The 26,347-nt window shown below is 37.4% G+C and overlaps 1 protein-coding gene across 2 annotated transcripts in view; it reads right to left on the reverse strand.

Moving 5' to 3' along the window:
- UNC5C (unc-5 netrin receptor C) overlaps positions 1–26,347 on the reverse strand; it is a 391,508-nt gene that overhangs the window by 126,625 nt on the left and 238,536 nt on the right. For both annotated transcript variants that reach the window (XM_064369334.1, XM_064369328.1), the window contains exon 3: positions 11,308–11,451. In XM_064369334.1, the coding sequence (XP_064225404.1) occupies positions 11,308–11,451 (144 nt within the window). The remainder of the gene's footprint in view (positions 1–11,307; positions 11,452–26,347) is intronic.

Below are 26,347 nucleotides of genomic sequence, written 5' to 3' on the forward strand. Positions count from 1 at the left end.
TTGCAACAGGACTACTAAGAGAGAAGTTTGTTTAAAACTCAGATTCAGTATTTCCTAAACAGGTGACATGGGCAAGTTAGGAATATTTCCATGATTCTGTTTTGTTATTTATAAAATGAAGATAACAAAACTTCCCTCATAGGATGTCGTATGAGGATTTTGATAGTTAACACGAACAAGGGTGTTCTAACAGGTTTAGGCACACAGTACGCATGTCTTAAACGTTGGCTACTAGGACAGAGACGACTTTAGAGAAGAAAGAATAAAGAAAATAGATTTTGATTTTTGTCCTGCTATTTTATAACCTCATTTTGCTTTTGTAAGGGATAAAGTTTTTGTTCTCTCTTAGGAATTTACCACAAACACTTTTGTAATATCGTAACTCATAACCAGGAAGAGAGGTTAGAATGATCTGCAGCAAGTCAGCAGAAGGTTAAGCTTGGTAATTTCTTCAGTCGTGCCAAGGCCTGGCTAACACTTACTGCACTGAGATCATTCAAATGGGAGAAACTCCAGGGAACAAAGTGTCTTTAGAACGGAAGGACAATTTCAGTCATTCTTTGTTATTTCTTGACTTTTGGGCATTTATAGGACAAACAAACACATTTGTATTCAGATAGTCTTGTTAAAGAGGTTTTTTTTTTCAAGTAAATATTTTACAGCTTGCACTCCAAATGACATCCACTACAGAAAAGAGGGAGAAAAAAAATCCATACAAGCCACTCTTTTATATTCACACTACGTCTTTAGTTTCAGGAAAAAAAAATGATTATATGTCATCACAATGTTTTTTAAGGTATGTCTTAGGGATAAATAATAAGAAATATGCCAACTTTATGGATGAGGAACCTGACAAACCAAAAAGTTAAGGCTCTTTTCGCAGAGTACAAAAAAAGAATGCAATGATTGCAGACAATCTGTTTTCTTGCAAATAAGCATTTTCGCCATAAACTTCACTTTTCATACAGCATAAAACATACTTTAATAACACATTTTTGTCCAGTGGGTTATCAGCCCTGCCTATAACATATGTATAGATGATTTCCCCCAAAATATGACTTACGAGGCTGTGTTCTATGAATTTGTTGTCTACCTCTCAGAATAGATATGAGCTATAAATGCCTATGAAATTGTGGGGCATCCATGAAACTTGGGAACTTCTGCCTATATACAAAAGCAAATATGTTTGAAAAACTATAGACTGACAAAGGTATGCACTGTAATATTTAATCTTGAAATAGAAATAACATGATAAACTAAGACAACTGTCAAGATTTATATAAAAGAAAAATTAATTTATTGTTTAAATGTTTTTCCCTTATCTAAAAATGTTGAAAGTATGTATTTAATCTTATCCAATTCAAAATATGGCCTCTATTACTTATAATTGGATTAATGTGGGCTTTAATGGTTCTTATGCAAAGTATCAGACCACAATTCAGAAATGTACCTTAGGAAAGAGACACCATCTATTCTGGTGTACAGGGGAGCCTTCCGAATTCTAGCAAGACATTTGGCATTAGGCTACTAGAACTGTTCATAGTATGACCTATATCTTTCAGGATGCTTGTTTAAAGAAATGCATTATTTTTCTTAAATTGTGTAATTAATTTTGTCTTATGCCAACTAGAATAGACTGGTGGAAAATAAAAAAGCAGAACATAAGGCCACAAGTCAGGACTTCTGCATATGTGAACCAACACAGTAATTCATGAGATTACAGATATATTTAACTGGAGATACTTAAATATAGAAATGCCAATTCATTCATTCCTTTATGATATTTCTTGAGTCCCTACATTGTGACAAGAGTCATCCTAGGCATTTTGAATTCAGCAGTGAAAAAACCAAACACAAATCTTTGCCTATGTAGACCTTACTTTCTAAGTGGGTGAGCTGGGACGGAACACAAACCATTAACTAATAAATAAGTAAACGTATGATGGGTTAGAAGGTGAGAAGTGCTATGCAGAAACATAGTAAGTATATGAATGCCATGGGGGTGAGAAGAGTGGGAGCACAGAGGCAATCACGTCCAGCTACCTGATGTTCTCGAATTCCTTGGGGAAAAAGCATTTTTATTAAATGAACAAATGATTTGAATTGAATAGTATCATCAGTTTTCCCCATCATGTGCTTTCAATTTAATTCAATGTTATTTCATTTATTTATGTTTCAATTTATTTATCACCAGTCACAGGCAAGGTACTTCTTTTAGGCTCTGGAGACAACAAGAAAGAAAAGAAAATCTCTGTCCTTGTGAAGCTTACATTCTGGTATGGCAGATGGTTAATTCGAAAGAAAACAAATAATGATGAAGAAAAACCTTATGGAGAAGAATAAAGCAGGATTAGGTTTAGGCGAGTGACGGGTGAGGTCAGGATAGACAGACCCCTCTGTAGGGTGACATCTCAGCATAAATCTGAATGAAAGAAGAAAGTATGCCAGTTTTAGACTTAGGGTAAAAATGTTCCAAGTGGGAAGAAGCAGTTGTTGCAAACAGCCTCTATGTGGAATGAATCTACTGCATTCCAGAAACAAGGAAACGGGTGTGGTTAGAGCAGACCAAGCATAAGAAGAAAGGCAGGAAGCCAAGGTCCTTTTATGCTTCTATATTATAAATAATAGTAAGCCTATATATATATATATATATATATATATATATATATTTATTTATTTTATTTTATTTTTTTTTTGAGACAGAGTCTCGCTCTGTTGCCAGGCACCAGGCTGGAGTGCAGTAGCATGATCTTGGCTCACTGCAACCTCCACCTCCCAGGTTCGAGTAATTCTTCTGCCTCAGCCTCCTGAGTAGCTGGGACTACAGGCACGTGCCACAATGCCCAGCTGATTTTTATTTTTTTTGTAGAGATGGGGTTTCATTATGTTGGTCAGGATGGTCTTGATCTCTTGACCTCATGATCCACCCACCTTGGCTTCCCAAAGTGCTGGGATTACAGGCGTGAGCCAACACGCTTGGCCCATTTTTTTTTTCTTTTGAGACAGGATCTCACTCTGTCACCTAGGCTGGAGTGCAGTGGTGTGATCATGGGTCACTGCAGCCTTGACCTCCTGGGGTCAAGGGATCCTCCTGCCTCAGCCTTCTGGGGTAATCCCAACACGGGATTACAGGCATGAGGGATTACAGGCATGAGACATTGCACCAATTATAAACATTATGCATGTAGAGAATAAGATGTTTCTGTGAATTGCCACCTGATCTACAAATCCTTGTCTCCTCCTCCCTTCTTTGTACCCAGTGTGCTGGTTAAACTTGTGGACTTGGCTGCTGGCCTGACTCACTGCTCCATTCACCAGCTATATAACCTCAGGCGATTTTTTATCTCCCTTTGCTATCAATTTCTTCATCTATAAAATGGGAATAATAATAGCAGTCATCACATAGAGTCCTTGAAAAGACCGAATGACCTAATACAAAAAGCATGCTTGAAACAGCGCTTCCATTATTATCATTCTTATTCTGGAGCCTATCTGTCCAACGCAAACCACATGAGGCTTTTAAGCAGTTGACCTGTGGCTGGTCATAACTGAAGTCATTGTAAGGATACACACCCCAGCTCTGAAAAACCAGTATAACGAAAGTAATGAAAAGTATTCCATTAATACTTGTCGATACTGGTAATACGGTTGAAATGATAGTTTAGACATATTGGACTAAGTGAAATACGTTACTAAAATTAATTTTATCTGTTTTTTTTTTAAATTGTGGCTACTAGAAGAGTTGAAATGATATTGTGGCTGGCATGATATTTTCTACTGGACACTGCTGTTTTAGATAGTGTGCTGGATACTACAGACTCACAAATACTACAGACTCACACACAAGACTCGATCTAAATCCACAGGTGGTTCACAAATGTAGTTATAATCTCAGAGAAAAGGATGAGTGAGCTGTGAGAGGAAGCCAGGAAGGGCCCTTGATCATCCTTAATTCTTTCCAGGAACTACCTTATTCCTCTTAGCGGCCAGCAGGCTTTGTGATGCTGGCTGTGATTTATTGGTTTGCACACACAATCGAGAGGAAATCTGGAGGAGCCATCCTGCTGTTCCCCGGAAGATGAATCTTCGGTGCACGTAAATCCCATTATAGCTCATGATTGTAGGATAAGGCTGACCATATGGCATGTTCTTCCACCCTCAGGAATGGGCGGGAGGGGGTGGAAATTACAGTCAAATTTTACGTGAATCAGCAGAGAATTTCAACCTCTAGGACTGAGAGCCTACTTCTGGGACATGAAATAGTCTTTTTAGTTTTCAAAGTTTGATCAATATTGTTGTTTCAAAATAAGCCTATAAAGTTGTTTAGAATTGCTATATCCATTTTTATGAATACCTATTATCACTCGCTGAGCATTTGCACTGTGTCTGGCACTATGCCATATATTTTACGAGTTTATCTCATTTAATCTTAAAAAATACCCTATCGTTTTCATGTTATGGTTGATGAAACTAAGGCTCACAGAGGTCAAGTAACTTGACTAAGGTCACAGCAGGAAGTGATGGCACTAGAATTGAACATGAGTCCATCTGTCCCTCAGCTTGTGCTATTAACCACTCTACTAATGCCGCTCTTTCCCTCATATCCTTACCCCCGCAACACAACCACATTATCAACAATGGTAACACCAAGAGCAGTGCTATTGAAACCCAAATTGTTTCTGAGGAAAGACCTTGTGTGTTAACGTTTTGCCTGAACCTTATGCCTTGGGATTCGCTCATTAGCCTATAGCAATAGACACTTGAAGAAACAAACCCGAGATGACAGTGGGAGCTGTATTACCATAAGGGTTCTGCTTAGGACACCACTGTAGTGGCAACTTGAATTCTCTCAGGATAAACTTCTCTCTGAATGAAAACTACTAGACCCACCTAGGAACTCTGGCACTGCCGTCTTATAAATGTGCAGGATTTTAAAGCAGATGTGTTATGTTCTCAGCACATGCCTGGCTGAATCCTAACGTTCATATTTCCATTTTTTCCTCTGCCTTGATTGTCTCACAAACCTGTTTTTATATTTTACATGGTTTGAATGTGTAAAATATTGTAGGCAAGCTTAAATACATAAATTAATAGTCAATATTCATTTATGGTTTATAAACTGAAAATATACCTTTTTCATGAAAGAACTATGGGACCCTCCATAGTACATCAAATGAGCATAAATCTAATTAGGTGAGAGGTAATCATACTTGTTTAACTTTAGCATCATGGTTATCTTAACCTGTGATGAGTTTAAACTCCAGTTGCCATTTATGTGATGGCCATCTGTCAAGTATTACCAGGCAAAGCACCATAGCTCACTTGATACTGGGCAGACTAGAAAACCTGTAAGTGACTGGGCACAGTGGCTCATGCCTATAATCCCAGCACTTTGGGAGACTGAAACAAGTGGATTGCTTGAGCTCACCAGTTCAAGACCAGCCTGGGCAACATGGAGAGTCCCGTATTTCTACTAAAAATACAAAAATTAGCTAGGGGTGGTGGCACATGCCAGCAATCTCAGCTACATGGTGGGAGACTGAGGCAGGAAAATTACTTGAACCAGGGAGGCAGAGGTTGCAGTGAGCCGAGATTGTGCTACTGCACTCCAGTCTGGGACAGGGCAAGACTTTATCTCAAAAAATAACAAAACGCAAAAACCAAAAACCTCACAACCTTCTACAACATTAGCAAGGACCCGCTAATCATAGGGATCAGCCTGCACAGAGAGAATTTGAAAATTCTAACTTTTTTGTTCTTATTATGATGCACATCTGTATGAGTAAATCTTTACACATTGGGTGGTGTTCCTTAGGTACACACACATGAGTTCAGTTAGCCGTGGAATTATAGGCAAACTGCTCTCGAATATTATTACACGAGGGTGAAAAGGTGCCGTGGATAAATTAATCTTGACCTAGAAGAAGAGTTTCTTTATCTGAAAATGTCAAACTAGATTTAAAAGCCAAATAGCAAAGTTTATAGAATATACTGCAAAGAAAGGGATTTTAAACTTTTAGGTATTTAATATTTGTGTGCTGAAAAAGAATATATCTACTTATACATGTATAGTTATATATATATGAAACTGGCACAACAATATTCTCTTCAAATCAATGAAAATTGAGAGCTTTTTAACTAAAAATTCATCATTTGAAACTATGCAGCTCTTGAAGTTCAGCTTTAGCAAATCAATGTGGTGTGGAATGTAGACTGGCAATTCTAAGTATTTGTTGTGCTTGATATTAATGAATACATAGAAGTGAAAGATAATAGAATAGCTTTCTAACCTTGTGCCTCCTTTGTTTACAACTTGAAACTGATTTTGAGTTAAATTAAATGTTTGACTGAAACCCTTGTTTTTCTGTTTCTTTTTAAACATGATTAAAAGTATCTTTCTTTATAATCAATAAAATCAATTCTTCAGGATTTGTGGCAGTGGGTGTTGTAATATGCTCTCAGGAGACCCTTTGAGGCCTGGTCGCACCTGTTGGAAGTGATGGTGAAAGTCTCAGCTTCTCTCTCCTGGAATCACCCTCAGTGGTACAGAGCTGACTTGGCCCCTGCTACACATGCTGGTGGGGTAGGGAGTAAAGGAGGGTCTGCATCCACTGACTAGTCTGTGTGGGGGAATACGGGTCTGCTCACCCCCTCCGCCTCAGGGTGCCATAACTCCGAAGGGCCATGTGAGCTTCAGAGATCCCTGTGGAATCATCATGTGTTGTGTTTGCCCTGCAGCTCAATTTCTCCCTCTGCCCAACCTATTGCCTTTATTCCTCCACCTGATATCCTAGTATCCTTAGCATACTGTTCCTAAGGACACCCCTCAATACGCTGGCTGCATGTATGGCTCCATCCCACAGAATTTCATGGAGAATCCACTTAAGATGAAGAGAAAATCTTTTTAGACATTCTCAGAGAGGAAAGATTAACGTCGAACATTTTAATAATTTTCACTGGGAATTTTTTGTAACAGTTTTCATTCAAAAAATCATTAAACATCTGTCATATTCTAAGCATTGTACTAAGCATAAGAAATATAAAGTTAAGTACAATAGAATTCTTGATCTCATGGAACTCACTGGCATGAAACACAGATTTTACAAGTGAATATAATTCAAGTGAGACAAGTCCTATATTAGGAGTACAGACAAACTGCTCCGAAAGTATTGAGAAAGGAATGCCCAGCCTCCTCCACCTGTGAGGCAGGAATGGCTTCGCTAAAGACATTTGAAAGAAATCCTTGAAAAGGTTTAGCCCTTTCAAGTCATCCATTCCCCTCTTTCTCTCACATCACATATCCAAGGTCTCAACAAAGTTGTTATCTCTACTTTTAAATATATAGGAAATCCTGGCCTCACTGTCTCCACTGCTTCCATTCAACACTAGCCTAACACCTCTCACAGCTGTAGCCTCATCGCTGGTCTTCCTGCTTCTCCCCTTGCCCATCATGGTCCATTCTCAACACAACAGCCAGATGACTCTGTTAATGGAAGTCAGGTCATGAGTTCCTCTGCTGCAAAGATTCCAAAGTGTTTCCAACTTATCCTCAAAACCAGATATGGGCCAGGTGTGGTGGCTCACGCCTATAATCCCAATTCTTCGGGAGGCTGAAGTGGGTGAAATCGCTTGTGCCCAGGAATTTGAGATCAGCCTGGGTGACATGGTGAAACTACATGCTTACAAAAAATACAAAAATGTAGCTGGGCATGGTGGTACAGGCCTGTAGTCCCAGCTACCTGGGAGGCTGGGATGAGAGAATCACCTGAGTCTGGGACATCGAGGCTGCAATGAGCTGTGATTGTGCCACTGCATGCTAGCCTGGTGACAGAATGAGACCTCATCTCAAAAAACAAACAAACAGCCGGGCGCGGTGGCTCACGCCTGTAATCCCAGCACTTTGGGAGGCCGAGGCGGGTGGATCACGAGGTCAAGAGATCAAAACCATCCTGGTCAACATGGTGAAACCCCGTCTCTACTAAAAATACAAAAAATTAGCTGGGCATGGTGGCGCGTGCCTGTAATCCCAGCTACTCAGGAGGCTGAGGCAGGAGAATTGCCTGAAACCAGGAGGTGGAGGTTGCGGTGAGCCGAGATCGCGCCATTGCACTCCAGCCTGGGTAACAAGAGCGAAACTCCGTCTCAGAAAAAAAAAAAAAAAAAACCAAAGATATTTCAACACCTACAGAACCTATGCCATCTCCACTCACCCCTCCCGTCTTTAGCCCAGGCCTTACCTTTCTCGCTGCATCTGGGGATGTCCTCCTACTCCTTCACTCTTCTAGCCACTCTGGCTTCACTGCTGTCTTTGGGACCCTCCAGCACACTCCTGCCTCAGGGTCTTTGTGCCAGCCACAGTCCCCTCTGCCTGATTCCCTCTTATCCCACCTTCAGGTCTCTGCAACTGTCAACTTCCTCAGCAAACCTTCCTGACCACTCTGTTCCAACCCTACAAATTCTCTTTTCCTGCTTTATTTTTTCTTCATGGCACTTGCCATATGCTCTAGACCTGATGATCATTCATTTTATTTAGAGTTTGCCTTTCCTCACCACAACATGAGCTCCATGAGGCAAGGATGGTTATATGTTTTGTTTCTAGTACCAACCCCTGTACCCACAATTGTCCCAAGAACAGAGTAAATCTTCATTTTGTATGTGTGTGTGTGTATGTATATATATATGTGTGTATATATATAAATATATGTATGTACATATCTACATATGTATATATATGTATATATACACCCACATATATACATATGTATATATATGTATATATATATACACACATAGATATACATACACACACACAAATACACACACACCCTTACCTTACTACCTTTCGCAACATATATATACACACATTCACATATATATGTCGTGAAAGGTAGTAAGTTAAGGGTGCAATGCTTCAGCATGAAGAATAGTTGAAAGCCATGGAAATCAAAGTATTTTTAATCTAGTGTGACTACAATGTAGAAATCCTTACCTGCCAGAGCTAGAAACATGGGTTGGATATGTAAACCACAAAATGTGGTTGTTACTGGCTGAACTACATCCCACTCCCCCAAATTCTGATGCTAAGCCCTAACCTTCAGCACCTGAGGATGTGATTATATTGGGTTATAAGGCTTTTAAAGAGGTGATTAAGTTAAAATGAAGCTGTCGGTGTGGGCCTAATCCAATCTGACGGGGGTCCTTATAAGAAGGGAAATTCGGACACACAAAGAGATGCCAGGGATACGCACACACACAGAGGAAAGACCATGTGAAGACACAGTGAGAAGGAGGCCACCAGCAAGCCAAGAAGAGCAGACTCAGGAGAACCCAAGCCTGCTGACACCTTGAGAGCACACTTCTAGCCTTCAGAACTGTAGAAAATCAATTTCTATTCTTTAAGCCATCCAACCCAATCCGTGGTATTTTGTTATAGGAGCCCTAGAAAACTAATTCAATGGTATATACCATTGTAAGGCATTTTGACTGTCTCACTTGTCACTATAAAATTTGGGAGGCGAGATGAGAGGTGTATTCATCTGTTCTCATGCTGCTAAGAAAGACATACCCCAGACTGGGTAATTTATAAAGGAAAGAGGTTTAATGGACTCACAGTTCCACATGGCTGGGGAGGTCTCATAATCATGGTGGAAGGTGAAAAAAGAGCAAAGGAACATCTTACATGGTGGCCGGCAAGAGGGCATGTACAGGGGAATTCTCCTTTATAAAACCATCAGATCTCCTAAGACTTATTCACTATCATGAGAACAGCACAGGAAAAACCCACCCTCATGATTCAATTACCTCCCACCAGTTTACTCCCTCAACACATGGGGATTTTTACAATTCAAGGTGAGATTTTGGTGGGGCACAGAGCCACAACTTATCAGGAGGAGACCTGAGTTTTAGAAAGACTGTGTTTGCGGTAACATGGAGGAAGGGCTGGAATACAGGAAAGGCTTGCGCCATGGAGACTAATGGGAAGATCTGCAGTGGTCCAGAGCTAGGTGAAAAAGAAAGGGAGGCAGAGACAAGTATAGAATTGGGGGAGGCTTTAGAACTAGGATTGATGGGACTTCGAGGTAAGTGATATTGGTATCCAACAGAAAATAAAATCAGTAAAATGCAGAGATGTAAAGGTTCAGAAAAGAAAACATGGATTTCAGTGCTTTCTCATATGAGAAAATTTCTCAATATAAAACCTTGAGACGGATTACATGGCATCCATGTTGCCCAAGACGGCAAGAATATTTACTGATGAAAGGGCTCTGCAAAGCTGCAGGCTCCTTCTCCTAGTGGTGATAATATGCACATTAGCATATTAAATCATCTTGAGAAGTTTGCAATGAAGAAGCTTCTATAACTTTGTCAAAAATGTGTTTCTCACATTTATTTGGTTATGGAACCCTTTTTTTGCAAGGTACCTTTTAAGCTCTTCCTGAACATGTATACACTAGAAATGAACATAATTTGGAAAACAGTGCTGTTTGTGGTCCAATATACTAGAACGGTTCCAAAATAAATAGAGAAGTTTTATTTTGGTAATCTCTATTTTCATTCAGAAAACAACTCAACTTTGTCTTAAAGTGGTAGAATAAACTCATTCGAAGAATACACTTGATTTTCCTATAGCCTAAGTCCTAGTAGATTTTTTTTAAAAATCAAAATATTTGGAAAGTAGCACACCTCTTTCACATCCATTAAAAACAAAACAAAACAAAACAAAACAAAACTATTCAGTGCCTTGAAACAGAAAATAAACTGAAAACAATTGAACTCATGGACAGAGAGAGTAAAAGGATGATCACCAGAGGCGGGGAAGGGTAGCAGCATGGGATGCAGGGAGGTGCGAATGATTAATGAGTACGAAAAATAGTTAGAAGGAATAAATAAGACCTACTATTTGATAGCACAACAGGGTGACTATGGTCAATAATAATTGTACATTTTAAAATAACTGAAAGAGTATAATTGAATTGTTTATAACACAAAGGATAAATAAATGCCGGAGGAGATACCTCATTCCCCATGATGTGATTATTACGCATTGCATGCCTGTATCAAAACATCTCATGCACCATGTAAATATATATACCTACTATGTACCCACAAAAATTAAAAATTAAAAAAATCAAAAATAAAATGAAATCCTGGTGACCTAAAAGGAATATGTGGCTCAAATGCAGAAATCTGGGAGCGGTTTTTGACCAGGATTTTTGACCAGGTTTCTTCGGTGCTAGGGTAGTTACAGTATAAACTTTTATGTTCATCACCTTCTCAGACCTAAGGTGTTTATGAACAATGACTCACAGGCAATGCGCACGTACGCCTTCCGGCTCTTTGTGGTACCCGCTGAGCTCCAGGCCACACACTGGCACCAGTAATCTTCAGGTCCAAAGAGTTCTTCCACTTGCTGGCGTGAAATTTCAATGCTCACTTCCCGGACAATAAGACCTGACAAGAGAGAGAGGAAGATTTAAGTCAACACAAGACTCATACTAACGAAATATAAACCATCACATCATATTTTCTCCCAATCATCCCTTTTGATGCCATAGATCAACATCCCAGACATTGTCTCTCATCTCTTTTGATTTTTCTTCTCACAGCAGTTATTTTATTCAACAACTTTTTCATTCTCTTATTTGCTATTTCAAATCTTCTGGACTATTCTGAAGATGAAAATGGAATGGCTCTATCACTCCACAAAATAATTTCTTTCTCAATATAGCCTATTTTTTACCTCCCTCTCTACATTGAAATATGAACTTGAATTTCACATCTTCTAAGGTTTTTACCTCAGTGATATAGGATGTGGGTAAAATAACCATATGTACACAGATTTATAATAGCTAAAAACAACAGTCATTGTGGTGATTATTTAATAACTAAATTACTTTAACAGTTGTGTTTCAATCAAATGGCACATCGTTTTTCTTGAAAGAAAGACTAGCCTTGGTTAACAAACCTCTGGTATTGTAGCCAAAGAATATATAACTTTAAGGTTTTCACGCATAGTATTTTGAAAGCCCAAAATGTTTCTCTGTAATTGTAATGTACTAAAACCCTGTTAAAGGTAAAGTAGCTCCATCTAAAATGCTCAAATAATTGGAATGTATTTCACAGCATTATGCAATCTTGAATAACAAAAAATTAAACTAAGTGTCTGGTGTTATCATTTTAGAGGTATTTATCTGGAATTATCAAGGCTGTTTCAGACATTCATTGTTCAATGTGCCTCTTTGCTCTGAGCAAGAGGAGTTCTCTGAACAGCATATGTGGACACTGCCAGTTCTCCTGGAGCTTGAACTTGCACAGTTTCAGCATGGAGTGTCTGTCCATTGAGGAAACCAGCAGAACACCCCTAGGGAGGAGGAGAATTGCTTTGGGTCAAGTATGGGTACAGTAAGAATAACTAAATAAATTGCTTTGCACGATTCATGTGTCCACCCATTCTTTTATTCTTTGAATAAATATTAAGTATCAATTATGTAAAAGATGCTGTATCAGCAGTTATGAAAGTAATCAGTAAAACAGTCCTTCCCCTCAATGAACTTATATTATTGTGAAGAGGTATCACATTCACAATGCATCATACAACTTATTATTTAGATACAATTGTGTTCAGTGCTGCAAAGGAGAGGCATAGGGATGAGAGTGAGTAACCAGGGAACCCAGTCTAGCATGAAGGATTCAGTATGAGTTAGCTTGGTTAAATTATATGGTGAGCAGGAGGGACCCGACATATGGGAAAGAGCAGGAAAGGGAATTAGGAGTTTGAGAATTTAGGGGAAGACAACTGAACACCACACACAGAGAACAGTGGCATGAGATGAAGCTAGAGACAAGGAAGGGTCTAGTTTATATAGTCGTGTAGACCAGTGGTTCTCAAAGTGTGGTCCCCAGAGCAGCTTCATCAGTATCACCTGGGAACCTGCTTCAAACGCACATTCTCAGTCCAAGCCAACATCACTGAATAGGAATCTCTGGGGTGGGGTCCAGCAGCTCTGTGTTTTGACAAGCCTGCCAAGTAATCCCAATGCATGCTGAATTGAGAACTGCTCACATCTACAATGTTTAAGATTCTCAGTTTCCTCCAGCCTCGGTGGCTCACACCTGTAATCCCAGCACCTTGGGAGGCCAAGGCAGGCGGATCACTTGAGGTCAGGAGTTTGAGACCAGTCCTGCCAACATGGTGAAACCCTGTCTCTATTAAAAATACAAAAATTAGCCAGGTTTGGTGGCGCATGCCTGTAATCCCAGCTACTCGGGAGTCTGAGGCAGGAGAGTCGCTTGAACCTGGGAGGTCGAGGCTGGAGTGAGACGAGATTGTACCACTGCACTTCAGTCTGGGCAATGAGTGAGATTCTGTCTCAAAAAAAAAAAAAAGAGAGAGAAAAGAAAAAAAAAGATTTTCAGTTTCTTCTTAACAGCCATGGATATTACTAAAGTGTTTTAAGCAAGTAGATGACATGATCAGATGAGAATTAAATATATACATATATATGATTTATGAAAGAGATATAGATATGTGTGTATGTGTATGTGTGCATGTATATATCTGTGTGTATGTATTCAATTCTTTATAGTTGAATAAATTCATAAAAGTTAAAATTTCTTAAAACATTTGATTATAGGTTACAGGTGAGGGTATATTTTCTGGAATACCTTAAAACCTGTATTTCAGAACTTTCCTTAACACCTAGAAAATATTCAAATAACTAAGCACACTCAGGGAAATTAACAACTACCCAGTGGAGTAGGAGTTGTTCCACTGAGGAAACAAACAAAATTTCCTATCAAGAGCTGATGGGGCTTGTGTCACAGAAACTACTAAGCTCATAGGGCCATTAAATACTATCTAAATGGAAATGAAGTCCAAGAAAGTAGGTTTTGTAATCCCCATGCATGACAAGATGCTGGGGGGCAACTCTATTGTTGAAAGTTTATGAAATATATTGAAAATTATTTCAAAGTTTTGAAAATTAGTAATCCTTTTATGTTTATATATTAACCAGTTTAAAAAGAATTTCCAAGTAACTGGCATATTCCAACCCATCACCCTCTTGTGGAAAGAAGATTAGTATATTATTTTAGCCAATGTCTAACTAACATAACAATCTCTCAGCAAAAATCCCAGGCCATTAACAAATAACACTACTTTGCTCCCTCTTCCCTGGTCCCTGCTCAGGTCTCGCATTTTCCTATCTTATTGTATTTTTTCACATTATTCTGATTCTGGAAGTCTATGGGAAAATGGAGCACGATCTCCTTCCCCAGTCCCCATATCTTTCTATCGCTTTCTTTTTCCCCCCTATTCTCTGGTGCTTGATACTTCTTGCCTACTTTATTTATTATTATTATTACTTTGAGATAGTGTCTCACTCTGTCACCCAGACTGGAGTGCAATGGCATGACCTTGGCTCACTGCAACCTCTGCCTCCCAGGCTCAAGCAATTCTCCTGCCTCAGCCTCCTGAGTAGCTGGGATTACAGGTGTGCTCCACCACACCCGGCTACTTTTTGTATTTTAAGTATAGGTGGGGTTTCACCAGGCTGGTCAGGCTGACCTCGAACTCCTAACCTCAAATGATCCACCCTCCTTGGCCTCCCAAGTGCTGAGATTACAAGCATGAGCCACTGCGCCCAGCCTGCTTTATTTATTTATACATTTCCTCTTCATGGAGAAATTCAGTTACTGGAAATAAACCTCTTCCTTTAAGATTACTGCAGTAACTTACTGTCACCAAAGGGCTGATAAATTTGCAATATGTGTTTCCTTAGAACTATAATGGCTCTTTATAAGATGCAGAGCAGCAACAAATACGTTCAGGATATTAAAACCACATTCAAATGTCTGGTGTCCCAAGGTGATAACTTCAGGTCTCATTCTCCCCCACTTTTACTTAAAGCAATTACAGGAAACCTAATTAAATGCTGGAGGAATTCAGTAGGTCCACTGTATCCTTTAGCTCAAATAGGCTCAAGGATGGTTCTATTGACCACAAATCTGAAGCCTTTTAAAAAGCCACAGACCAACTCTGCTGCTACAGGAGTTATTCATAGTCTGAATGTTCCGAATTGTGTGGCTCAGGCTCCCTGTGGGCACTGGAGTCAAGCACACACTGATTTTTGTATTCAGCTTCACAAATGTCCCGTTCAGGAGGAGGTGAGTTGTGTACAGTTGTTGTGTTACCATGGCCCAAAGTTTACTTTTCAACTTTTGGTCAACAATGCAAGAAAAAGAAAGAACTGAAGCATGAAGTATCTAAATACTTATGGGTCAGAATTCCCTGGAAGCAGTTACATTATTCAGACTCTGAGCTACATGGTTACATGCCATGTTTTCATAACCATAGGTAAGTTTATTACCTATGATAGTTTGTTCATCAAACCAGAGCCTAATGGTTTGGGTAAAAGTAGATAATATCTTTTCTCTTTGAACCTGTAATTTCAGATCTGCTTGAAGTCTGGAGATGGAAAAAGCAAACTACCTTGAATTTGAAATGACATCAGCATTACTTCTAAGGTGGGTTGCTTTGAAGAGCATTTAGGAACTTGAAATTGGTTTCAGGTTATTTAAAGATAGGGGAAATGCTTTGGTCTACAGGACTTAGGCAAATACAAATGTGTAGTTTCCATCATATCTGATAACATCAAAGATTTCCCATCATGGTGCTTCCTTTAATAGTGGCATCTCAAGGATGCATGCTGTTTGAAGTTTGCAGTGATTTACTTTTATAATAGGATTCATTGTGGTTTGGGAGCCAGAGTGCAGGAAAGTAATTAGCATGTTATTCCAAGAAGTCTTATGATGAGTATGAGTGTACACTTGTTAATAAGACATTTCAAATGAATATAGAAATCCAGATTCAAATGCAATCCTCTGATTGGATCTTTGTGAGGTATATGGCAATAAAACCTGATAATGACATGACATTTATTTTTTATTTTTAGCATATGTTTATTTCATAATAATGGTAAGGCACCGCAAATACTGTAGTTCTAGGATACTACTATAAAGTGAGCATGAATACATGCTTAATGCAATTAAATAATTACTTAAAATAATATCTATATTTCCCCAAAATGTAATATACAGTGCTATCAAACAAATTATTAAAGTCTATTAATATCAGATATTATGTTGTCACAGATATGTAAGAATGAATCAAACATTACTCACCCTTAAGCCCCATATATATATATATATATATATATATGTGTATTTTTAAAAATTAAATTAAATTAATTTTTTTTTTTTGAGACAGAATCTCACTCTGTTGCCCAGGCTGGAGTGTAGTGGCATGATTCCGGCTCATTACAACCTCTGCCTCCTGAGTTTAAGGGTTCAAGCGATTCTCCTGCCTCAGCCTCCTGAGTAGCTGGGATTACGGGCATGCAACCACCATGCCTAGCCAATTTTTGTAATTTTTTGTAGAGATGGGGCTTCACCATGTTGGTCAGGCTGGTCTCATACTCCTGACCTCATGATCCACCCGCCTCAGCCTCCCAAAGTGCTGAGATTACGGGTGTGAGCCACTGCGCCTGGCCTCTTCATACATTTTATAAGCATATCTTGTTTATTAGGTGATACTGAAAAAAATCACACATCATCTTGAAACACATTTTCATGATCATCGATTTGTACCTTGTGATACTCCATGTATGTTTCATTGAAGAACATCCTAACCCAATTTTAGACTTAGGTATTATATATGCCTGGGTTGTATTCCTCCCCATGACTTTATCTTTCTTATGGCAAAAGGAAGTTTTAAAATATTATGTTGTGCAGGCCTGGAAATTTGACTTTCTCCAGCAATCTTCTTTAACTGGAGCAGAACTGCAGCGCTCACTCCACCAAATCTCATTATAGTACATTTGCAGTTAGTACATAGGTTGGTAGGAAATACGCAAAGCTGCAAGATGGGATGTTCTGGAATATATGACAAGTTTTACTGAAGTAGTTTGATCTTTTCATACTTTCTTCCAGTGTCTTATCCTATTATAAGATTTTACTAGTACTATCTAAAATACGAAACATATCAATTCTAGATCTCTTAATATCAATTAAATCACACAAACACACTGTCATTATTTAGAAGGATGTCATACCATAAAAACAGATTATTGTTTTAGCATCTTATCACTTTTGCTAAAGTAATTAAAGTATGATAACTTAAAAGGCAGAATTTCAGAATCAAGATGCAATGTTGTGTTACATGAAGTCATTTAACAATCTTTAGAGCAGAAGGAACTATAAACACAAAATTTACCTATTCTTTGAAATGTTTTTCTTGAATTTTTAATACAGTTTAATATATAAGCAAGCTATATAATTTAACTAAAATTATTTAATGCAAGTGGGAATTGCAGCTTACTGATGTATTAGCTTTATTATGAGTATAATTTTGTTAAAGTTACATCTACTATCTTTGTGATTAAGACGAATGTAAGAAACACAACACTTACAAAGACTGAATCATAAAGGAATAGAAAACCTGAACAGACCAATTATCAATAAGATGATTAAATCAGAAATAAAAAGTCTCACATCAAATAAAAGCCCAGGACCTGCACTTTTATTTAAGAAGAACTAACATTAACCTGTATCAAACTCTTCCAAAAAATTAAAGAAAGAGACTACTTCCAAATTCATGTTACAAAGCCAGCATTATCCTCTTACCAAAACCTGCTGAGGACACTAGAAGAAAAGAAAAGTACAGGCCAATAACCCTGATAAACATAGATGCAAAAATCGTCAACAAAATACTAACAGACCAAATGCAACAGCCCATTAAAAGGATCATGCACCCTTATCAAGTGGGATATATCCCTGGGATGCAAGGATGCTTCAACCTGTGCAAATCAATCAATGTGATACATCACATTAACAAAATGAATGACAAAAATCATACCATCATCTTCTCGTTTTTTTTGAGACTGAGTCTCACTCTGTCATCAAGGCTGGAGTGCAGTGTCACTTTCTTGGCTCACTGCAACCTCTGCCTCCCGAGATCAAGTGATTCTCCTGCCTCAGCCTCCTGAGTAGCTGGGACTATAGGTACCCATCATCAAACCCGACTAATTTTTTGTATTTTTGGTAGAGATGGGGTTTCACCATATTGGCCAGGATGGTCTTGATCTCCTGACTTCGTGATCCACCCGCCTCGGCCTCCCAAAGTGCTGAGATTACAGGCATGAGCCACCATGTCTGGCCCAAACCATCATCTTAATAGCTGTAGAAAAAACACTTGACAAAATTCAACATCCTTTAATGAGAAACACTCTTAATAAATTGGATAGAAAATGAATGTATCTCAGTCCAACAAAGGCCATATATGACAAGCCCAGACCTAACATTCTGTTCAGTAGTGAAAAGTTGAAAGTTTTTCCTCTAATATCAGGAATAAGACAAGGATGCCCACTCTTGCCATTTCTATTCAACCTAGTACTGTAAATCTCAGGTGGAGCAATTATGTAAGAAGAAAAAAAAAAAAATCTAAATCACAAAGGAAGAAGGAAATGGTCTCTGCTTGCAGATAATGTGATGTTGTATATGGAGAATCCTAAAGACTAAATGAAAACTGTTAAAACTAATAAATGAATTCAGTAAAGTTACAGGACAAAAAAATCAACATATAAAAATCAGTAATGATTCTATACATGAATAATAAATTTTCCCAAAAAGAAATCAAGTAAAGCTGGGTGCAGTGGCTCACATCTGTATTCCCAGCACTTTGGGAAGCCAAGGTGAAAGGATCATAAGGTCAATAGATCGAGACCATCCTAGCCAATATGGTGAAACCCCATCTCTACTAAAAATACAAAAATTATCTGGGCATGGTGGCACATGCCTGTAGTCCCAGCTACTCTGGAGGCTGAGGCAGGAGAATAGCTTAAACCTGGGAGGTGGAGGTTGCAGTGAGCCGCCATCGCGCCACTACACTCTAGCCTAGCAACGGAGTGAGACTCCATCTCAAAAAAAAAGAAAGAAAGAAAGAAAGAAACCAAGAAAACAATCTCATATATGACAGCTATAAAAATAATAAAATACATACAAATAAATTTAACCAAAGAGGTGAAAGATCTGTGCACTGAAAACTATAAAACATTTATGAAAAAAATTGAAGAAGAAAAACATTAATGGAAAGATATGTTCATGTATTAGAAAAACTAATATTATTGTTAAAATGATCATATTACCCAAAGTGGTCTAGAAATTTAATGTAATCCATATTAAAATCCCAATGACAGTTTTCACGTAATTAGAAAAACAATCTTGAAATTCATACAGAATCACAAAAGACACTGAATAGCTAAAGCAATCTTGAGCTAAAAGAACACAGCTAGAGGCATCACACTACTTGATCTCAAAATCCACTATAAAGTTACAGTATCAAAACAGCATAATGCTAGCATGAAACAGACACATAGACCAATGGAACAAAACAGATAGCCCAGAAATAAATCCATGCATTTATGGTCAATTGATGTTTGACCAAGATGCCAAGAATACACAATGGGGAAATGATAGTCGCTTCAATAAATAGTGTTGGAACAACTGGATATCCCTATGCAGAAGAATGAAATTAGACTCTTAACTTATACAATATACAAAACCAACTCAAAATAGATTAAAAATTTAAATGTAAGACCCGAAACTGTAAAAACACTAGAAAAAAAAACACAGGGGAAAAGCTCCTTGACTTTAGGTAATGATTTTTAAAATATGACCCCCAAAACACAGGCAACAAAAGCAAAATTAGACAGATAGGAATACATCAAACTAAAAAGCTTCTGATACATCTTATAAAGGGTTAACAGATAAAATATATAAGGAACTCAGTCAACTCAAGAGCAAGAAAAATAACCCAGTTAAAACTGGGCAAAGAATCCAAATAGACATGTTTCAAAAGAAGACATACAAATGGCCAACAGGTACATAAAATTATGTTCAATATCACTAATCCTTAGGGGAATACAAATTAAAGTAATGAGATATCACCGCACACCTGGCAGAATGGCCACTATCAAAAAGACAAAAGATAACAAAAGTTGGCAAAGGATACGGGGCCAAAGGGAACTCTTGCACTCTGTTGATGGGAATATAAATTAATACAGCCTTATGAAAAACTGTATAATGTTTCCTTACAACAACAACAACAAAAGCAGAAATAAAACTACCATATGACCCAGCATTTCCATTAATAGGTGTAAACCCAAAGTAAATGAATCAATGTTTCAAAAATATATCTGCTCCCCTATGTTCGCTGTAGCACTATTCACTATAACCAAGATATGGGATTAACCTAAGTGTCCATCAATAGATGAGTGGAGATAGAAAATGTGGTACATATACACAGGGGAAAATGATTCAACCTTAAAAACAAAGGAAATATTTTGATTTGCTACAACTTGGATGAGCCTGGATAACATTATGTTAAATGAAATGAGCCAGGCACAGGAGGATAAATACTGCATGATTACACTTACATGTGGATTCTAAAAAGGTTGAAATCATAGAAGCAGAGCAAAAATGGTGGTTCACAAGGAGTGGGAGTCTCGAGATGGGTGACTGGGAAACTGTTAGTCAAAGGATACTAAATTTCAGTTAGACAGGAAGAATAAATTCAAGAGATGTACAACATGATGACCACAGTTAATGGTAATGTGTTGTGTACTTGAAATTTGCTAAGACAGTAGATTTTAAGTGTTCTAATTACAAAAAATGAGAAGTATATGAGGTGATGTATATGTTAATTAGCTTGATTTAGCCATTCCATTTTATATATATGTATATTTCAAAACATCATGTTGTTCATCATAAGTATATACAGTTGTGTTAATAAAAAATTTAAAAGGCTAAATTTATTCAAAGGTTAAAGAATGAATATGACTGAATCTGAGTGGTTAAAGGAATTTGCTTAGAAGCATTTCTAGGTCATTGCTCAATTCTTATGGCCATAGTTTTTAGTAACTTGGCTCTGTGTGGCCGCCTGTGTCAAATGAGGATCTGTGCTTTGTTATATTTTTGTTTTGTCTAGAACCGAAAAGATATTCACTGGATTGTGTATCTGGGTTGGGAAGATTTCTAGTGCTTCTAGAAAGTTCTGTGACAACTATAGATAAATGCACAGTTTTCTGCTTTAAAACTTGAAATTTGAATTATAAGACAATATTACATAGAATGAAAAATGATACTCTGGCAATCATAACACTGTTTTCCTTTTTCCTTTGTGTGAGTGTCAGGTTTTGAGTTTTACAGGAGAACTAGGCCTTCTATTTTTGATTTAACTTTCCAACTAACATCAAACTGAGTCCATATCTGAGGGATAACTGGAATGGTGAGTGTGCAAAGTATTTCTGTCTTGCATTTAAAGTTGTAATGAATTGCTATAAATCAACCTTGCAAGCACTAGTTGTCATTTAATTCTTATTTTTAACTTTGGTGATAAAAAAAACTTTTGAATCTGTGCAAAGAAGGCTTTCTGATACCAAAAGGGCAGCTAAAATGCTTTCTGTAATTAACTCACACTTTGTGTGTCAATGTTCTTTAGAATATAAAGAAACAATTTTTTAAATACATGCAAACAATTTGTTTAATTTGAAAGGGCATAAAAATATTTGTCCTAAGACACCAGCTATATTATACATATTTGAATGTATATTCCAACACTTTTCTTGGAAAATATAATTCCTAATTATGACCTAAATCTAACTACATGCCTGTCCTTGCTTCCTTGTTTCATGCATTCATGAGTAGTTTTAACACAATTTTAATAAAATTTAAGAAAATGATTCCTGCTATTAAGAGTGGGGGATAGTAACGTGTTCTTGGAAATCTAGTTAACTGTACACATGTGAATTACAGACCTCACTATTACTCTTGTCCAGTCATTCATTCAATAGATATTTCTTGAGACTCTACTATGTGACAAGCACTTTTCCATGTGCTGGGGATACAATGCTAAAGAAAGCAGGTATCATCTTTGCACAGTAGATCATGCTTATAATTCCAGAGCTTTGGGAGGCCTACGTGAGAGGATTTCTTGAGGCCAAGAATTCAAGACCAGCCTGGGCAACATAAAGAGACACTGTCTCTATAAATAAAAGTAAGGAAATTAGCTAGGCATGGTAATGCATGCGTATAGTACTAGCTGCTCGGGAGGCTGAGGTGGGAACATTGCTTGAGCCTAGAAGTTTGAGCTTAAGGTGAGCTATGATTGCACCACTGCACTCTGGCGTGAGTGACAGAATAAAATCCAATAGTGAAAAGAAAAGAAAAGAAAGGAAAGGACAGGGGAGGGGAGGGGAGGGGAGGGGGGGAGGGGAGGGGAGGGGAGGGGAAGGGAGGAGGGGAGGGGAGGGGAGGGGAAAGGAAAAGAAAGAGAAAGCAGGCAAGGAGATAAGGTCTCTGTTCTCCTGTGGGCTACATTCCATTATGAAGATAATTCTTAAGCACATATTTCATGCATTATGATAGTTTCTTAGGTGGCCACATTGATGAAATACTTATGAATTCTCCCTTCAGAAGATATTAAGACTAGAGATAAAATAGTTTTTCATTGAGCATAGGAAATGTCCTGTGTAATCTGTATCCATCAGTACAGTAACTGGCACAAATATTTGTCCAGTTAATATATGTTAAATAAGGAAATGATTTGTACATATATATAGTTACAACAGAAAATAAAGTGTTTAATCCAAGGTATAAAATAAATTTAATTGTAACTTAGAAGAGTAAAGGTCACTAGTATTTTTTGAACATCTACCATGTGTCTCAGTTAATGTGTAGAACAATCCTTGGGGATTTGTACTGACAAATCAATAATAAATAGGTAAAGAGCAGAGATCAGAATTTAAACAACTGCTCATACAGCCAATAAGTATCAAAATAAAGATTTATATCCACATTTGTCTGAATCCCGTGTTCCTATTTTTTTCACTACACCAATATTCCTGAAACTATGTCTCAGAAAAGAGTTCCATGGTCAAACAAGCTTGAGGATTTCTGTTTAATACACTATCCTCTAGAAAACTCAGAATGGCCATCCATACACTGAAGGCATTGATCAGAAATTCTGCTGTAAAGAAGTCTGTTTAGTACAGATTAGCACCATTTCCCCTAAATATGTTAAACCACAGAGCCCTACAGTCAACATAGCCACAGAACCTCATCTCATCATGGCTTTCAGTATGGTTTCATTTAGCACTCTTCACATTGATCTACTGAATAAAAATAAGGCAAAATTTGGGAAATTCTGAAAATCCCATGACTAAAGCTATAGTGAAATAGTTTCAGATGGAGAGATTGGGGGAACATGGCAATGTGGAATATTTGAGATTGATACTGAAACAAAATTTGGATTTAAAAATTTAGAGAAAGGAATCAAAGACACTTCAGGAAGACAGAATAGCATGAAGCCAAAGAGCAGAGATGAAAACGCGTGGAGAACTCCAGGGGAGAGCAGTTTACATACACTGAGTAATGGAATAAGTGTTGAATTAGATAGAAGAGAAGATTTGTGAAGAGCTTTGAATGGCAGCTATGGAATTTGGTTCTTTGGAGCAGTGAGACTGTGAAAATTGTAAATTGGTGGTAAAATGACAGTTTTTAAAATGGCATGCTTCAGGAAGATTAATTTGTCTCTACTAGTAAACAAGGATAAACTGATCTACTTTAAAGGAATTTTAATTTTAATTATTATTACAAAATTATTTTCAGATCTTTGATCTTACATCAAGTCATTAATCATAAGTGTTAAGAGCAATATTCTTGGTGACCCTCTGAAAACAGTCTGACAGTGGAAACCAGGTACATGTATCCAGAACAATAATTACTCATCCTCATGGGCTTTCGTTTTGCAGTTACTCCAAATGATTTGAAAACAAGCATTAAGAGCAATCACCTCTGAGTGACTACCACTTATAACAGTTCACACACAGTATGTTCTATTGAGGATAGCTATTTATCTTAAAAGCAAATGTTTCATATTCTTAATGAAACTTTAAAAAGCAAACTATAAAGGCTCATTTGTTTAAAAATTCCACTCACCCAGGACCATTATTATTGCAACTAGGTGACTGAAAACATATTCATCTAACACACAACCACCTAGTGATTTATTGAGATAAGAAAGTAAAGTCGGCTCTGTATTTAGTGTCTGACTTTTGGCAAGTCTTAAATTCATCGAACCTAGGTTTCCCATCTTGTGAAATAAAGACTAAAAATATGTTTGTTTTGCTGGGTTGTGAGAAAAGAAATGGAATATCAGTTATAAAAGTACTTGAAAGCCATAAAATGTTTTTAAAATGTACTGCCTAATAATTATCTTGAGACTAAAGGTATATTCTAATCAGGAAATTACCATTTGAGGTACTAAATAGACTCAGGAGAGGAGAAGAGGACCACTAATTGAAAATTATATTAGGCACATACCCAGATGAGAAAGACACGATTGGTTTGGGGAATTTTAGGTAGAGGTCAGCAAGTCAAGTCTGAGTGAAGATTTCAATTGTTCAAGGCAATGCAGATTAGGGTAGGTTCTTTAGAAACGGATTTTGAACACTAGAAATGAGTTCAGGGGAGTTGCCTTTCTTGTCCTTCAGCCAAGCCACCTGGAATTTTACAAATCCTCCAGAACCCCACCATCCTGAAGTGGAGATATAGTGGAGCTACCTTGACATGGAGAGTCAAAGTATATAAGGCCTGTGTATTTTGCCAACCACAATGCTGGCACAGCTCCTCTATCAGGCATTCCTTGTATCCCTATTCAATAACACAGGTGAGGCAGGGACATTAAGCAATTGAACAGAAACTACTAAGTAGGTTAGTTCTGACTAATTTTGGACAGAATAAGCTAACATCTATATTTAAATAAAGATGTAAAATCCATGAGTATAATCATGTCTTCTGGAGTCTTCCTTCACTTTCCAACTAGAATGTCAGCTCCCTCAGGGAGCTCTCTAGCTTCTGTTCAGGGCTCTCCACAAATCAGATGTCACTCTTCCATTGTTTCAGGTTTCAGTTTTTCTATCTCTTGCAAAAACATCAAAACATGATTGTAAAGAAAATGATAATGGCACTTAAACACTATGACCTAGTATTTCACGTCAATTTGTTCAACATTTATGTTGGAAATTACATTTTGAAAAACATTGCAAACATAACATTTTGAAAATAATAGTTTGTTATCTAGTAAATTCCTCTCCATTTTGAGGCAGTTGGGCATATCAAAATATCAAAATCAAATATTCAGATATTTGAAAAGCCCCAGAATTAATAGAAATTCTTATTTGTGTATCTAACCAGATGCCGAATTAAAAATAAATTTTAATTGTTTGGAGCTAAGCATTGAATCATGGTAAAAAAACAACAAAGTATCATGGACTTCATAGTATTTTCTTTATTCATTTATTCAAAAGGTATTTACTGAAAATCTACTGTGTACCAAGCATATTATATTCCATATCATTTAAGTCTGTGTTATGGTAAGCAGCTGTAATATTTAAACATACTCTACTCCCAAGATAGAATGGCTCAAACACGTTAGAATGGTACATCTGTGGTCATAACAATCTTAGGAAGGGGACCTTGTTCAGGGCAGCTCTTCTTGCCTTAGTTAGGAATGAACCCAGATTCTGAGTATTGTTTGTAACTTGTAATGTCTTCATGTCTATTCTACACTAGCATCACAAAGAAAAAGAAAGAAAATTGATTGTTTCCCACTATGAGCTCCAATTCCCTGAGACATTTATATAACTGTATAATATTTACAGCTGAACAAACAGCTTCAATCACGTGCATTCATATCTCTAGGCAAAGTTTTGTTCTTCTTCCTTTCTTTTACAAATGTGTTGCTTCAAAGGACACTTGCTCTAGTGGATAAACAATTTCCACTAGAAGAACATGAAAGGTAGCTATATAGTATGTGCAGTTAGAGCCATGAGGTATGGATCATAGTAAATAAAATTTTGCAATGATACTAACACTAATAAAGATGATGACATTTTCATGACTAGCTATGTTTTTAGGAAAGGGAAATTAATGGATAGGAATATTTAGCTTGAAGGATACATACAACATGCTGATAAACAAAACTGAGTTTCAGCATAAAATGGATATATTACATAGAGAGTATACATATGTACCTAACATCTCGGTGTGCATTTGTATGCGTATTATTCATCCAGTATTTTGTTTTTACCTCCAAGTTGGAATGCATTTACTTCATATCTTATTATAAGCCCATTTGGTAACACTTCTTTCAGATTTTACTTGCATGTTCACTGTTGAATAAATCAATGGTTAATAAATGTCCTTGGAAATGTGTTTAGAGGTAAGTAAT

This window comes from Aotus nancymaae, unplaced genomic scaffold (genome assembly GCF_030222135.1).
Source record: "Aotus nancymaae isolate 86718 unplaced genomic scaffold, 86718_ANA_hifiasm-v0.15.2.pri h1tg000006l, whole genome shotgun sequence".
Taxonomy (NCBI): Eukaryota; Metazoa; Chordata; class Mammalia; order Primates; family Aotidae; genus Aotus; species Aotus nancymaae.